General features: G+C 42.0%; 1 protein-coding gene across 2 annotated transcripts in view; it reads right to left on the bottom strand.

Annotated features, from left to right (window-relative positions):
• Positions 1–464: 464 nt before the first annotated feature.
• baiap2l1b (BAR/IMD domain containing adaptor protein 2 like 1b) overlaps positions 465–16088 on the bottom strand; it is a 174891-nt gene continuing 159267 nt past the window's right edge. For both annotated transcript variants that reach the window (XM_084328525.1, XM_084328526.1), the window contains 2 exons: positions 4145–4191; positions 465–1594 (listed from right to left, as the gene is read on the bottom strand). In XM_084328525.1, coding sequence (XP_084184651.1) covers positions 1522–1594; positions 4145–4191 — 120 coding nt within the window. In that variant the 3' untranslated portion in view covers positions 465–1521. The remainder of the gene's footprint in view (positions 1595–4144; positions 4192–16088) is intronic.

Genomic DNA, 16088 nt, shown 5'->3' with positions numbered 1-16088 from the left:
TGCTTCCTTTAATTCATCCAGGCACTAGACTCCAGCTTTGAGACTGAGCATGCTTCCTTTAATTCATCCGGGCACTAAACTCCAGCTTTGAGACGGAGCAAGCTTCCTTTAATTCATCCAGGCACTAAACTCCAGCTTTAAGACTGAGCATGCCTCCTTTAATTCATCCAGGCACTAAACTCCAGCTTTGAGACAGCATGAATTACACCTTAAACCATGCAAACATACTTAGCATTACACAATACACAATCCAGCCTTTATGAGACTAACTCGCACAGCAACTGCCAATAACCTGATGGGAAAAAACGTTGACTCAAGTTGTGTGGAACAAATATAATTTAACTGATGGGTTTGTCAACATATACTCTAGTTTCTAGGTACTTGTCATTATTATTGTGGACCCTGAAGAAGACCAAAGTGTTACCAAAAATGCAGTCTTGGGAGATCACGATCCCTAATAAAAATGAATCTGAAGAAATAAAACTTTATTATTTTTCATACAGCAATTTTTACAAGTGAATCAAGGGAATAGCATCGGGCAGGTACCACTACACATGGAGGCCATGACAACATCCTCCATGGCAATCAAAGCTAAAATGATTGTGTGTGTCGAGGGTGAGATGATTGTCACGACTTAACACACAATCTGAGGAACAGGTGAATGACATGATCACAACAGGTACAGTAAGCATCTTTCATTAAGGCAAATGTCATCATCACTGCAATGTTCTGGCTCCACAGAAGATAAGCTAGGTGACAATGATAACACTAACATCTGTTTTACACATTTGTGTACAGGAGCGACTCGAAGATAAAAAATAAAAATTGTGTTCCTTTCATCTTATAAATTCACCTGCAATCGTCTCTCATAACCGCAACAGTGGAGGAGACTTAATTATACATTCTTCTATACATTATACAATCTTTAGATATACATATCGACACTGACGCAATGACAACAACACTATCATAAGGACCCTAATGGTGAAATGCAGAGGTCCCATATAGTACATTCATCATAGTACTGTCCTATGGCAACGGAAATATCTTCCAACGGTGATTTTCAATGGCGAAAACAAGCGGGATATCATCAGCATAAATAAAACGTTGCAATATTTTTTAGATTTCTCCGATTTGGAGTTTCTTGTCCTCTTCCAGGTCCAGGTGAGAATGTGACATCATTGACAACGTCTACGCCACAAATGCAAGAAGACAAAAAGTAGATCAAGAAAATATATCATATATATATATATATGAGCCTCTGTTTCATAAATAAAATCGTCGCACTGTTTTCTTTTTACATGTTTGCAGCAGCAAGATACAGGGGGTGGTACTGGGATTCACATGGCATTTGTTGTGGAGATTTTAACACCAGCTCAAGTTCTGCCCAAGGTTTGGTCCCGGGTCCATCAAGTCCAAAAGGGGGTGATGCTGATGATGGCGGAGCCCAGCGGAGAGCTGTATGTCCTGGGTAGATGACACTGGAAGGTGGTTGGGAGGGTGGTTGAGGGGGGTGCATGATCAGATGACTGGTGCAGAGCGGTCGTTGGTGAGGGTAGGACGCAGCTTGACCGTGGCGAACGGGTTCCCTCCCCTGGAGACGGAGAAGAGCAGCGTTATTGAATGGCGGGAGTAAAAGAAGTGCTTGGACACAAGTACTATTTAAACCATGTAGACTCAACCATTAAAATGTGCTCATTACACATCATTTTACGTGGTCAAGTAGAATTCCAAACAATCAAAAACAGGGCACCTCGCTTAAAGTATAGTTTTGAGGTGCTAGTACTGTATATAAGTATTTCCATTTTAGGGGAACACTACTTTTACATTTCAAAAGAATCCTATCCTAAAACATTATATTTTTGTATCCACATGTATCTGAACCCTGCGGTTACTAGTTACTTAATCAAAACCAGCATAACTGGACCAGCAACAACTGGTAAATTTACATTTAGAGGATAATGCGTTCAGAAATGGAACGTTCCAAAGTTGAATAATATAAATGTCATAGTCACTCTACTTTTAATACTTAAATAATAATATAATTCAATATCAAATACTTTTATAATTGTATTCAAGTAGATTTTCGAATGTTGGACTTGTACTCTTTTTTTTTAAACGTTTTTTTTTTTTTTTTTTTTAGCGTTTATCGCTTTTCTGGTCAAGCATTGATTGATTGATTGAAAAGTTTATTAACAGATTGCAGAATGGGTACAGTACAGTACAGCTCAATACATACAATTGTTAAGAGGATGCAGACCTGAGAAAGACTTTCGTCTTGTTTCCATCAGGGTCCCCCATTTTCAATTCATCATATGACACACATGACATACAGATACAGTACTGCTACATCTATACATTTATGACATACCAGATTTTCAAATACAGTACTGTTTGTGATACTAAAAAAATCCAGAAGAAGAGTATATACATTTGACATAGAAACTGTGCATTGGGGGAGGTTGGGTAGGTGGGGTGGGGCTGTACATTGGAGGTGGGGGGGGGGGGGGGGGGGGGTTGGCTAGGGGGGGGGGGGACACTGTACATTGGAATACTGACATACATTTGACATGGAAACTGTACATTGGAGGAGGTTGGGTAGGTGGGGTGGGGTTGGGTGGGGCTGTACATTGGAATACTGACAAAGCCATGCTTGGTCTTTATTGTACAACTGGGTTAGGACATTTGTAGGGGCCAGTTTTGAATTGCAGTCTCCCGTAGGTGTTCTTTGAGAGTGTTTTTGAAGGTGGGTAGTGATTTACATTCCTTTACAGCTTTGGGTAGGGCGTTCCACATTGTTGTGGCATGACCGACAGAAACAGGTTGAAATGGGATGTAGAGCAGGGGAAGACATTCTGAGAAATGACGGCGGGTCCGGGAATCGAACTCGTGTCCCCCAGATCCGTGACGAGCACGGTTTTCCCCGACGCAGAAATAGCGCCGAGATATGCGGTGAGCTACGGGAGCTCCCCTGGACTTGTACTCTCACCAGAGCATTCTATTGGGATATTTTACTTAGGGATACTCCACAATTTTAAGAAACCTATCCGATTCATCACAAACCGGCATGCAACTCAGAATCAATGTACATTTAGTCATTTAGCTGACGCTTTTATCCAAAGCGACTTACAAGTTCTGTACGACAAGTCATCAGGAAGGGCACAACTCTATCAGCTGAGTAACAATGTTCATCAAAGTGTTGAGTGCTACAGTGTAGGTTAGTTTATTAGGACAAGTGCATGACAGTAAGGTTAGTTAGGGTTAGATTATTATATATATATTTTCATTTCAGATAATGTAGAGCATTCTAAATTATGTTGCTAAGCAGTATTCACCGCCCATGCCCATGTCCCCCACTGACTTCAATATGCATGCTTAGCCTGATTTTCTACTTCCAGCATCTCAAAAACCAGAATACTGGTGAGTGTGACTATTGGATGGACTGAAAACACTCCATGTTTGTGACAAATAAGCAGGGGTGTAAAAAGTACCCAGAAATTATACTTAAGTGAAAGTATGGGTACCGTCTCAAAATCGTACTCAAGTAAAAGTCAGAGTATCTGGCTAAAAACACACTTGAGTAAAAGTAAAAAGGTTTCTACTTTTACATGTACTTAAGTACTAAAAAGTAAAAACCTTTTTCTGACTATTCTTCTGATAGCAGGTGTTTAATGTGTTTAATCAAAGATCCCTGCTTTCTAGTCTTGCACAAGGACCAACCAGCATGGGTATGGGCTGGTTAATTTTCCATTGATGGGGATTTGATTGACTGTTTTTAAATAAAGTGCGGCCGCAGGATTAATAACGTTAACGTTAGTTCGGCCAGAGAAACAAATATACTAATGGGGGTTGGAGTTTAGCAACTTATTATACTGTGAACTTTGTCAGACCTCTCTTGACAGAACCTGAGGTGTGGCAAACCATAGCAACCGCTCCCCATTCTCAACTCAAAACACAAACAAAAACTGTAAACAAAATGCAATACCAAGTGGGGCTCCTTTGTTTAATGTCTGTGTGTGTGTATGAATTTGTGTATGAGTGTGTATGAATTTGTGTATGTGTATGAGTTTGTGTGTATATGTATGAATTTGTGTGTATAAAACAAAAAGCAAGTTCTCAATCCACCTTGTTCCATGTGACTTACGTGAGGAACGGAGGTGGAGGCCTTGAGATGCCATTGGGTTGGGTAGCCTGTGGACACAGGAGATACACTATCAGTCAACCTCTCGGTCATAAGACCTACTCTCGCACAGTTATGCAACGTGTCAGCACAACACGTCATACACTAGATAACAACACCTTCACACACTAGATAACACATTCATGAGCATGTTTTCATTTTGCACAAGTTTGCATTATTAGCAAAATATTAATATCAGGCTAAAGGAGAATTTCCCCAGTAATAACATCTGATTCACATGTCAGAAATCAAAGTAAAACCTTGTGATTTTTATTTGCATACAGCAGTGTGTCAGATGTCTATGATAAGATAAGATATTCCTTTATTGATCCCCTTGGGGACATCCGGTATCATAGCGCATGGGGAGGTGGCAGGGGAGGTACAGGTAGTAGAAGACATACAGGTACAGGTCACAGAATTATAGAACAGTGGAGAAGTAAAAATGTAAATAGAATAAAAAGGCAGTGTAAACAATATACAATATAATGAACTCTGGACATGCGCGTATGGGCAACAAGGTGCAAGATGAGGGTATGTATGCCCTCTCAGTTATTTTGCCCTACAATAAATATAGTTACAATATATAATCTAATATCTATAATAATAAAAAAAAAAAAATCTTTAATTAAAGTTTGCTTTAATCACAGTAACGTTGGCGAGCTAGCTAAATTATACATGAATCGGTTTTCATATAAATCAATCTTCACTAAGACTTTAAAACGGTGGCGCAGCATGGTCTACGGAGACGCAGAAAAAAGCTACCAAATCCATTCCGAGACAATTCCGAGACTGACTAGCGTCGCGCATAACAAGTCTCAGTCTCTCTCTCTCCTTCAAGTAACCAAACATTACACTATAAAAGCGAACTAGATAGTTGATATAAGTTGATATATGAACTGGATAGTTCATATACGCCATTCTCCCTTTCTGTGTGTGTGCGCACACATGCCCGTCCCAACTCTGGTCTTTGGAAAGTTTGATAGTATATTTACTGAGGATGGCCAGATAATGTTGATATTTAAACTTAAAAAAATAATTATACAGAGAAGCTTCAGCAAGTACAAAACTGTTGACCGACAAGAGAATCCCTCACTGAGGAAAACACAAAGGCCTAACCATTATGTATCACAATGGTGATGTCAGCCAGATAACTATTTAATTATTATTTAGTTATTGTTGCATTGCACTGTCAGTTGAACTGCATTGAACTGAACTGAAAAAAAGAAACCTCATAACTGAACTGGCACTGAACATTGAACTACACTGGCACTGTTTGCAGATGTACTGTTATTAAAGTTAGTTAAAAACATATTTTTGTATTGTTTTTTTGGTTAAATCCAAAGGAAAAAAATAAAATCAGAGAAGTCTGAAAACAGGAAAATAAAAAACAGAGAAATCCCAAAACAGGAAAATTCATATCCGAAAACAGGAAAAGATAAAAACGGATTTCATAGGGCCCTGGTTAAGGTGAGTTAATAAATTCACTCTGAAAATCTGCTCCGCTCTGATAAACTGACTCTTTGGTCAGAGCGTCCAGTGTGCACTCTGAGCCCTAGAATTACTAGAATTTCCGAACAACTTGAGTGCGCTCGCTCTGACACTGGTTGTAAATAGTTATGAGTGTTGTATGTGCCTCCCTGTATTGTAAATAGTTCATGTGTTGTCACTACTGTATGTATAATTGTAAATAAGTTAATTTATGTGTTGTAAATAAATATTGTTAATATTTATTTACCTAATTTATGTTTCATTTCAGCTCAGTGTAGAGAAATGCACCGATACTAACAACCGCCTTACTGTGCGTGTCTATGACGACACAGTTGACACCACGTATCCGGGACACAGATACGTGGTGTCAATTACAGCGACAACAGTAGTAGTTTCGGGGGCCTACCACCCCCCCTGAAAAAAATATTTATTTACCCAATTTATGTGCAATCGTTTAATTTCAGCTCAGCGTAGAGAAATGCACCGATACTAACAAATGCCTTACTGCGCGCGTCTATGGCGACACTGTTGACACACCATGTATCTGTGACACGCGCCAGAGTCACGCCCCTCATAGAAAAACCAACCCTGAACCCCACCGTCATATGCAACTATCGTCCTGTCTCTCTTCTCTCCTTCCTTTCTAAAACACTTGAACGTGCTGTATCCAACCAACTTACTGCTTATCTCTTACATAATGATCTCCTAGACCCTAATCAGTCTGGCTGCCGGACTGGCCACTCCACAGAAACGGCCCTCATTGCGGTCACAGAGGCACTTCACTTAGCAAAAGCGAAAGGCCTCTCCTCTGTCCTGATTCTCCTAGATCTATCTGCAGCCTTCGACACAGTCAACCATCAGATCCTCCTCGTGGCCCTCGCAGGAATGGGAGTGGCTGGATCTGCGCTGACATGGCTGACATCATACCTCAATGACCGCTCCTACCAAGTGTCATGGAGAGGGACCCTGTCGGCCACCCGCCCCCTGCGGACGGGTGTCCCCCAGGGCTCGGTCCTAGGACCCCTTCTCTTCTCCCAGTCTACACTAAATCACTGGGTAACATTATCACGTCTCATGGCTTCTCATATCATTGTTATGCCGATGATACTCAACTCTTCCTCTCCTTCCCTCCCTCCCTCCCTCCCTCCCTCAGATATCCACGTCTCTGAGCGGATCTCGGCCTGTCTGTCCGACATCTCCGCCTGGATGACGACCAACCACCTCAAACTGAACCTAAGCAAAACAGAATTGCTCCACCTGCCGACCAAATCCTCCCCCCTGACCGACCTTTCCATCACAGTCGAGAATGCAGCTGTGACCGCGTCCCCGACCGCCAAGAACCTTGGGGTTGTCCTCGACGACCAGTTGAACTTCTCTGCTCACATCGCAGCAACAAACAGAACCTGCAGATTCCTCCTGAGCAACGTCAGAAGGATCCGCCCCTTCCTGACAAAAGAAGCCACCCAACTCCTCGTCCAATCAACAGTCATCTCCCGCCTCGACTACTGCAACGCACTGCTCGCTGGCCTCCCGGCCACTGCCACCAAGCCTCTTCAACTCATTCAAAACGCAGCGGCCCGCCTGATCTCAAACCTACCGAAGTCGGCCCATGTCACTCCACTTCTTAGGGACCTGCACTGGCTCCCCATTGCTGCACGTATCCGCTTCAAGGCCCTCGACCTAGCATACCGTGCGGCAAAGGGAACCGCTCCCGCCTACCTCCGGTCAATGGTCTAACTACACACCCTCAAGACCCCTACGCTCTGCATCTTCTGGCAGCCTCAGACCTACTCCTATCCAAGCGCCTGGAGGGTCATCAAAGAGAAGCCGCCTATTCTCAGTCCTTGCCCCACAATGGTGGAATGAACTACTACCCACCCCAGTTAGGACAGCCGAATCCCGTCCAATCTTTCGCCGTCGACTAAAGACGCACTTCTTCAACCATTATCTGAAATAATGGGGGGAAAAAATTAATTAAAATCTAACCCTAACTAACCTTACTGTCATGCACTTGTCCTAATAAACTAACCTACACTGTAACACGCAACACTTTGATGAACATTGTTACTCAGCTGATAGAGTTGTACCCTTCCTGATGACTTGTCGTACAGAACTTGTAAATTGCTTTGGATAAAAGCGTCAGCTAAATGACTAAATGTAAATGTAAACGCGCGCCCCGCAACAACACTAGTAGTTTTGGGGGGCCTACCACCCCCCCTGAAAAAAATCCTAGGGGAAACACTGAATATATAATCTAAAAAAAACGAAATGGTAGAATGCTAAATGCTAAATATATGCAATATATAATCTAATAATCTAATAGTCTAAATATAATCTAATATATAATCAGAAAATGCTAAAAGCTAAATATATGCAATATATAATCTAATAATCCAAGTAATCCAAAATAATGATGAAGACAAATGGATAATATCTAAATTATTTTCATCCAATGACCCCAAGCTAATGGTCCAAGTAGAAGTAACTCAGTGTGTACTCAGTGACACTAATTCACATACAGGTTCCACATGTATAGATTTCAGACGGTCGAGAGATGAGTCGACGAAGAGGAGTGTGGGAAACAGTGCAACACCATGTCATGTGTGGAATCTGCACTTTCTGGAAAGGCCAGTCTGTTCTAGAAGGATGTATTCTGTATGTAAACCATTCTAATGACTAGTCAGTGCTGTATGTCATCATTGCGTGTGTGTGTGTGTGTGTGTGTGTGTGTGTGTGTGTGTGTGTGTGTGTGTGTGTAATGATTTTGTACTAGATTGAGGGGGAATGTAACGGGAATGAGAGTTTCTCATGTAAAGGGAATGAGTTTTTCCTTTGAAGGGAATGAGAGTTTAGTGTGTAAAGGGAATGAGTTTTTCATGTAAAGGGAATGAGGGTTTCTCATGAAAAGGGAATGAGTTTTTCCTGTGAAGGCAATGAGAGATTCTCATGTAAAGGGAATGAGTTTTTCCTGTGAAGGGAATGAGGGTTTCTCATGTAAAGGGAATGAGTGTTTCTTACAGTATGTACAGGGAATGAGTTTCTTACAGTATGTGAAGGGAATGAGTGTTTCTTACAGTATGTAAAGGGAATGAGTGTTTCTTACAGTATGTAAAGGGAATGAGTTTCTCATATAAAGGAATGATAGTTTATCATGTAAGAGAATGTGAAATTATCATGAAAGGAATGAGAGTACTTTGTTTTAGATTAACTTAAAAAATAAATGTAAAATGTCATGATTTGTAAATATCATTGACGCATGTATAGCAAAAAACCCATACCTTTGCATGGATCCACGACGGTATATCTTAATATTTGTTACACCTCCCAGCCAGTAAGATGTACATTACACTTACTAAACTACTAAACAGTACACTACTAAATGTATGGAGAGTGATACATATACATCTCATTGTTTGGTCTCATTGTCCCTGAGTGATACGTCTGTCTATTGTCTAAAAAAAACTAAAACAAATCATTCATCTCTAGCAATGAAATGGAATAAAAATAATAAAAAGAAAAAAAATAACAACAATTTACATGTTCGAAAGGAGTAGGAAGAAGTATACACTTATTTAATCCTACCCCTTTTCCACTACTCAAAATGAATGTAATTTCTTACTAATTTAAAACCTTGCAAAACAATATATACAAATATATGCAAAACATAAAAAATATGTAAAACATGAAGAAAAGAAAAATTTAAACACCTGTGAATGTCAAATCCCTTCCTCATCCCTGTACCTCGTGAAAATTATTTCTTTATAACTCCGCACAATATTCAGACTGTTCCACAGTTTCACTCCACATATGGAAATGCAATGTCTTCTCCTGGTAGTACGTACACTAAAAACGTTTAAGTTGAGTTCTCCCCTCAGATTATAACCCCCCTCTCTTTCAAAGAACAGTTTTTGAATGTTTCCTGGAAGTACATTACCCTTTGCTTTATACATTATTTGTGCTGTTTTAAATTCCACAAGATCAGTTAACTTTAACACTTTGGCTGCCATGGGTTAAATTCATTATCAACCGTAGGTTGCCGGCTCTATTTGTCTATAGAGAAAGTCCCCTTCTTTGCAGGGCTATAACTTTTTAAATTCTATTGCTACATTGCCATTATTAGGGCCCATTCAAAGTCCTATATGTATTGTTCATTGTGTAGCAACGTTAAACTTTTTCATTCACATATTCATAGTAAAGTATGGTCTAATGTATAAGTATGTTTTCATCTCTTTCTGCAGCTTTATCCAGAACGTGATCTATAGCCCCAAATACATTATATTGATGATGCAATACAGTTTTATGGCAATCAGCGCGATATAAAAAATTCCAACTAGACGTACTTCTAGAAGTTACTACACGTCATCTGATGTTGACCGGATGGGCTAGGGGGCGTTTATAATTCCGTGGGCAGCGTTATACCAATCATCTAATGTGGGTCAAATGTTGATAATAGCAGTTAGTATCGAAGACGGTAACTTTACACGCTAAAACTCACCCCAGTCTCCGCGCGCCGTTGGGCGATCATCGTAGAGTAGAAATTTTATCATTATGGGATGTAGATTTACCTGGTCCATTTCCAGCTTGTATAATGGTATATACGTCCAAATCATGTTGTTTATCGAGTTATTGGCAATCGATCGCTATGTAGTGTGTCGAGATCGAGTCCCGGCGGAACCTATAGCTAGTGCCCGGAAGTAATACGGCCGACCAGAACAATCTCCGTAGCACTTCCTGTTAAGCGATTGCGCCGATCGGCCACCAGATGGCGCTCCTGAACCGCCAGAGAGCTCAGTGGGTCCTCCTGGTGGATCTCAGGCCAGCGGAGGGGAAATATGAATCCGATCCCAGATTTTTGAAATATTGATATTAAAGACGCTGTAAGGCGTCTTCGGCAAATTGAGCATGGCCGGGAATGACGTGTTTAGGCGTTTTCCGGCAGCCAAAGTGTTAATAGTATGTTTTTTATACATCATAATACTATGTTTATTGTTTACCCTGCTGTTCATGTGCTCTGCTGTCGTTGTACCATGTCTGTTGTACCGTTGAACCTTTAGAAGTTATATATATTATTTTCATCATTGTTAGAAAGACAAATTATAGTGCACTCACTCACTGTGTTTGGCAAACAGAATGTTTCCGAATCGGTTTCTAAAAAACAAGTTTGTGAATTGACTGAGGGTGGACCTCACCACATCCGCAGTACCTCAGAGATTCCACCAGAGGTCAGCAGTGGATAGCGTGTGATTTCCACCTGTCTAACCCTGTGAGCAGATAGGAGAGTGGGAGGGTGTTTTAGCCTTGGCACACAGTCCCTCACACTGTGACCACTGCCGTGTCCCATGGGAGTCTGCCTCTCTCACATCTGCTGTCCTCTACCCCTCTCCCCTCTCCTCTCCTCCTCTCCCCTCTCTCCTCTCCTCCACCTCATATCCCCTCCAGATGTTTAGATGGATTAAGCATGGCACTAATCAGGCCTGTGGGAACCGGCTTCGAGAGGCACACACGCTCTCTCTTTCCAACACACACACACACACACCTAATAGAATCTACTGGCAGCATGTTCCAGTTTATCTGTCCGTTTCTATACTGCGGTCAAATAACCTCAGGCTGCAGTGTGGACAGCCCTCCAGTGCCATGGTAAGAATAAGGAGGGGTTGCCAAGGTTACCGTAAGAGCACAGAGTAGAGTTGGGTTTAATTCACTTCATGAAACTGCAGCTTATTGGCTAATGAATGTCTCAATTATTTGCTAATAGGTTGAACGGGACAACCGTTTCATGCCAAAGTATTTATACAGTATTTTTTATTAGTCTGGAAAAGCTATTTTGGACAGCAAAACAAGGCAAGGACAAGCGGCATGACAAAGGAAGATGCTTTCAAGTGTAAACAAATTCATGGGACGACTGGTATCTTCTGATATGGACGATAGCATAGCGAATGTGTTGTGGATCAGATCAATCAATTATGAGCATGAACAGATCTTCATGATCAATATAAAATGATCATAAAATGATTTGTAAGACACACAAATCAAATCCAAGTAAAGCGATCAATAAGATTGGCTGAGAGGAGTATGCTTCCATTGTGGCCCCCGGAATCATACTGAGGGAGAGGAGGCCTCTTGTAGGCTCTTCGGGAGCGGTGTGGCCCTTGGTCCTCCAAAGGTGGGAGATGTGGGCTATTGTCTTGATCAGATAAAGGAATGTAGGATTAGAGAGATAGGTTCTTACACAAATGTATGTTACCAGTTGAGAAATCAAGTCTCAATGTGGCTGCAGTTATTATTATAATTTTTTTACCATTAAGTGAATGGTAGCAAAAATAATACCACTACTCGTCAGTCCAGCTATCCAGCTGATAGTCACTACGGATGTTGAGATTTGACAGGCTGATATTCAGTGTCATGCTTTGTGACTTCCATTTAATTTCAACTCCCATGTGGAGGAAGTCTTCCGCAGAAACCCAGTGAATTGTGGCAAAAATAGTGATACATCCTTCCTTTAATGACCCGGAGCTGCTCAACTCTCCAGGCTCCACTGACTCACAGCTCTGTTTCCTTGTTGGACTAGTTTGAGTACAAACATCCAGGAATGTCAAATCCACTATTGATTTCCTCTTCAATGATACTTCCAGCACTTGAAACACTCTCTTTCCCTAAGCATACTCTATCTCTCTCTATTCTGTATTACTCAGATGAATTTTCTCTCTCTCTCTCTCTCTCTCTCTCTCTCTCTCTCTCTCTCTCTCTCTCTCTCTCTCTCTCTCTCTCTCTCTCTCTATGTTCGACTTGGTCCTCTGTTATCTCCTCTTTGATGCCAAAAGCACTAAACCAGTGAGGGTGCATTTTTCTCCTTGGTGACGGTGCAATCCAGCAGTAACCCCACCTCCCCTCTCCCCTCCTCTCCCCCACCCCACCTCCCCTCCTCTCCTCCACCCCACCCCACCTCCCCTCCCCTCCTCTCCTCTCCTCTCCTCCACCCCACCTGTCTCCCCTCCTCCCCTCCTTTTGACAAGCCAGCAGAATGGAAAAGCCCCAGGGCTTTTGATAATACCGATACTAAAAGCTTTGGTGACAGTTAAGGTGTAAAGAGAGATACACTGGTCTTGATAAGCGGGTTGTGTTGCTGTGTGGTTGTGTTGTTGGAAACACGTTGTTACTGTCTGGTGAAAAAACCAAGGTCTCTCAAGATGTGAGCTTCAGAAAATAAGGAAATAATTTTTTTCTTTTTCTTTTTTTTCCTATTGACAATTTTTAAATAGACAGAATGTGTTTTTGAATGCGTTTGATGGGTCGTGGTGTGTTTTCTGGACATACACAGGCCTGGGACACTGACAAACTGACAAACAAACAAGCACTGCCTAGGAATATCTATTGTCTGACTAAATGAAAAACATAACAACAACACCACGTATAAGCCCCGGTATCCTGTCTCCGGCGCCCGCCCTGAGGAGGACGTTCTCCAAGCTAACTATTCCACTTTCAATTAATGTTCTATGGAAAGTGAGTAGTTCTGCCTCCCTGGGGTTCGGAACAAGCAGTAGCCACACAATAAAAAGGGTCTGGAAAAAAGTTAAGCTCAAGTCAACTTTAAGCTAAATGAGCGCAGTGTTCGTGGCATCGATTGCCCAAGTGAAACTCATAATTGAAGTTGTTAAATCTATGTATGAAAAGAAAATCTGTTTAGATTGCGCCGTCAAAGCAGATTTGTGTTTATAGGTGAAGTATTTGTAATGTTTGCAATTGCACATTTGGCCAAATAGGTGAGGCTGAAATGCACAATATTTTCTTTTCACTTTTCTTACAACGCTGCTCAACACACCCACGAGGAGCCAGGTCCTCAGGATGGATGGGCCTTCGTCAGTATAACAAGATATTGGCTTGGGCCTGAATGGAAATCAACGTCACAACGTCCTCTCTTCATAATACCAATCACTCATCCCTCTCACGCACACGCACACACACACGATGAGCATGACTCATATAGATCCATATCTCTTCACAAGCGCCCCCCCCCCCCCCTGGCATAACCACCTACTCTGGACTTTGTGCGTGTGTGTGTGTGTGTGTGTGTGTGTGTGTGTGTGTGTGTGTGTGTGTGTCTGTGTGTGTCTGTGTGTGTGTGTTATGAATGGAGAAGGAGCAGAACCTGGTGAGTCACTAGAAGATGAATGGATGATAAGCTTCTCTTGATTTATCCTGGAAACGGAAGAGAAGAGAAAAGAAGAGAAGAGAAGAAGTAGATGGATAGAATGAACGGGCAGAGGTATATACAGTGTATATATGTAGAAAGAGAGAGAGAGAGCAGACATGGCAGAAGAAAGTCAAGTGTGGGTAAGAAAGAAAGAAAGAAAGAAAGAAAGAAAGAAAGAAAGAAAGAAAGAAAGAAAGAAAGAAAGAAAGAAAGAAAGAAAGAAAGAAAGAAAGAAAGAAAGAAAGAAAGAAAGAAAGAAAGAAAGAAAGAAAGAAAGGGAAATGGATCATGTATAGCAGACAAATATTGTCTCATATTCAGACTCATTAGACCATCAGATACATTAACATCAAGAGTCTGATGGCAGACTAACATGCAGGGGGGGGTTGTCAACAGACCTACTGGCCAGGAGAAGGGGGGGGGGGGGTTAGTGTAGCTAACAGACATAAAGAAAGAGCCGGTTGAACAGAAACAGAAAGAGAAAGAATGGAGAGAAAAAAAGAGTGGAAGAGGGTTAAATGAGGGTAGAAAGGGAAGGAGGGGAGGAGTGGACAGATATAGGTGATATGAAGAGAGAGACAGACAGGGGTGGGGTGGTGGGCAGGTATCAGGTTTTCCCAGGGTGGAATTCCATCGGAAGGCCGAGTCAGAAGTAGAGAGCTATGCGCCCCGAATGTGGAGTGGCAGGACACACACACACACACACACACACACACACACACACACACACACACACACACACACACACACACACACACACACACACACACACACACACACACACACACACACACACACACACACACACACACACACACACACACACACACACACACACACACACACACACTGTAGAGGCCCTTGAATGCAAGGTAAATAATGAATATTGCAGGGCGGGGAAAGAAACGAAAGAGGGATCTCCTTACTCCTCTCTGTCCATTCAGCTCAAAACCAGCTCAAACATCACACTCACTGGCGTGTGTGTGTGTGTGTGTGTGTGTGTGTGTGTGTGTGTGTGTGTGTGTGTGTGTGTGTGTGTGTGTGTGTGTGTGTGTGTGTGTGTGTGTGTGATTAGGGTGACAGAGGTACAGTAAGTATTAGGAGCTTAGATACGAAAAGCCCTAACATGACCTTATGCTGCCTTCAGATGGTGGTAATGTTAACTATAATGCTGCCTTCAGATGGTGGTGATGTTAACCATAATGCTGCCTTCAGATGATAATGTTAACCATAATGCTGCTGCGGTCAGGCAAACGCCTGCGCACACCAGCAACTAGGACAGAGAGACTTCGGCTCAGCTTCTTCCCCCAGGCCATCAGAGTCTTGAACACTGAACTCTCCACACACAACACACATACTGTATACGCTCACACACTAACAGTCACTTTAGCACGCACACACACACACATGCTGCACACGCTCACACTCAACGGTCACTTTACACAATGGAAAGGTCACGTAAATAAAAAAAAAAAAACAGGAGTGGTTCTTGTATAGTAATAGATGGATATGTAAGGGATAATGTACGAGGTCATTGTCGCAAAATAATTGACCGACACGGAGTTTAGAATACCGAGGCGCCTCGCCGAGGTGTTCTAAACGTAGTACATTATCCCGCTTATTACATGGCTAACTTACTAACAATATACCTAATTAATTTTACACCATCGACAAGACGAGATCAAATGCAGACGCAGTTGTTCTGTGGCTCTGTCAGCCCAAATAAAGTTATTATTATCGCCAGCAGCCGGCAGGTGTGTCTGATTGCACTGATGCAGTGTGTGTCAGTGGGCTTGATTGCTCCAGCTGCGAACAGCGGTCATTATTGCTCGGTTGCACTGATGCAGTGTGTGTCAGTGGGCTTGATTGCTCCAGCTGTAAACAGCGGTCATTATTGCTCGGTTGCCCCTGGCAGCGGTCCGTTATCGAGTAATAACGGACCGCTGCTGAGCGCTATTGACCAATCACAATCAAGCATTTCGGCGAATGTTAAAACGCCATGTAATAAAGCAAGATAGCATAAGGATATATAGTATAACTGTATATTGTATAGTATTGTATAGTAGTGTACATAAGACCCAGTGCCTCATCCGTAGCTTAACACTGTATTGCAGGACCTTAGCATGTCTTTTACCATGCATTTGAAAACTTTTATGTACATTATACCTGTTGTGAAGGGCCAGATTAAAACTGAGAATCTACCTTTATTGTTTGATATACTTTGTATAT

This window comes from Notolepis coatsorum (genome assembly GCF_963971535.1).
Source record: "Notolepis coatsorum genome assembly, chromosome: 14".
NCBI classification, from domain to species: Eukaryota; Metazoa; Chordata; class Actinopteri; order Aulopiformes; family Paralepididae; genus Notolepis; species Notolepis coatsorum.
The sequence above is the reverse complement of the archived record's forward strand: the minus strand, read 5'-3'. Positions and strand labels throughout refer to the sequence as shown.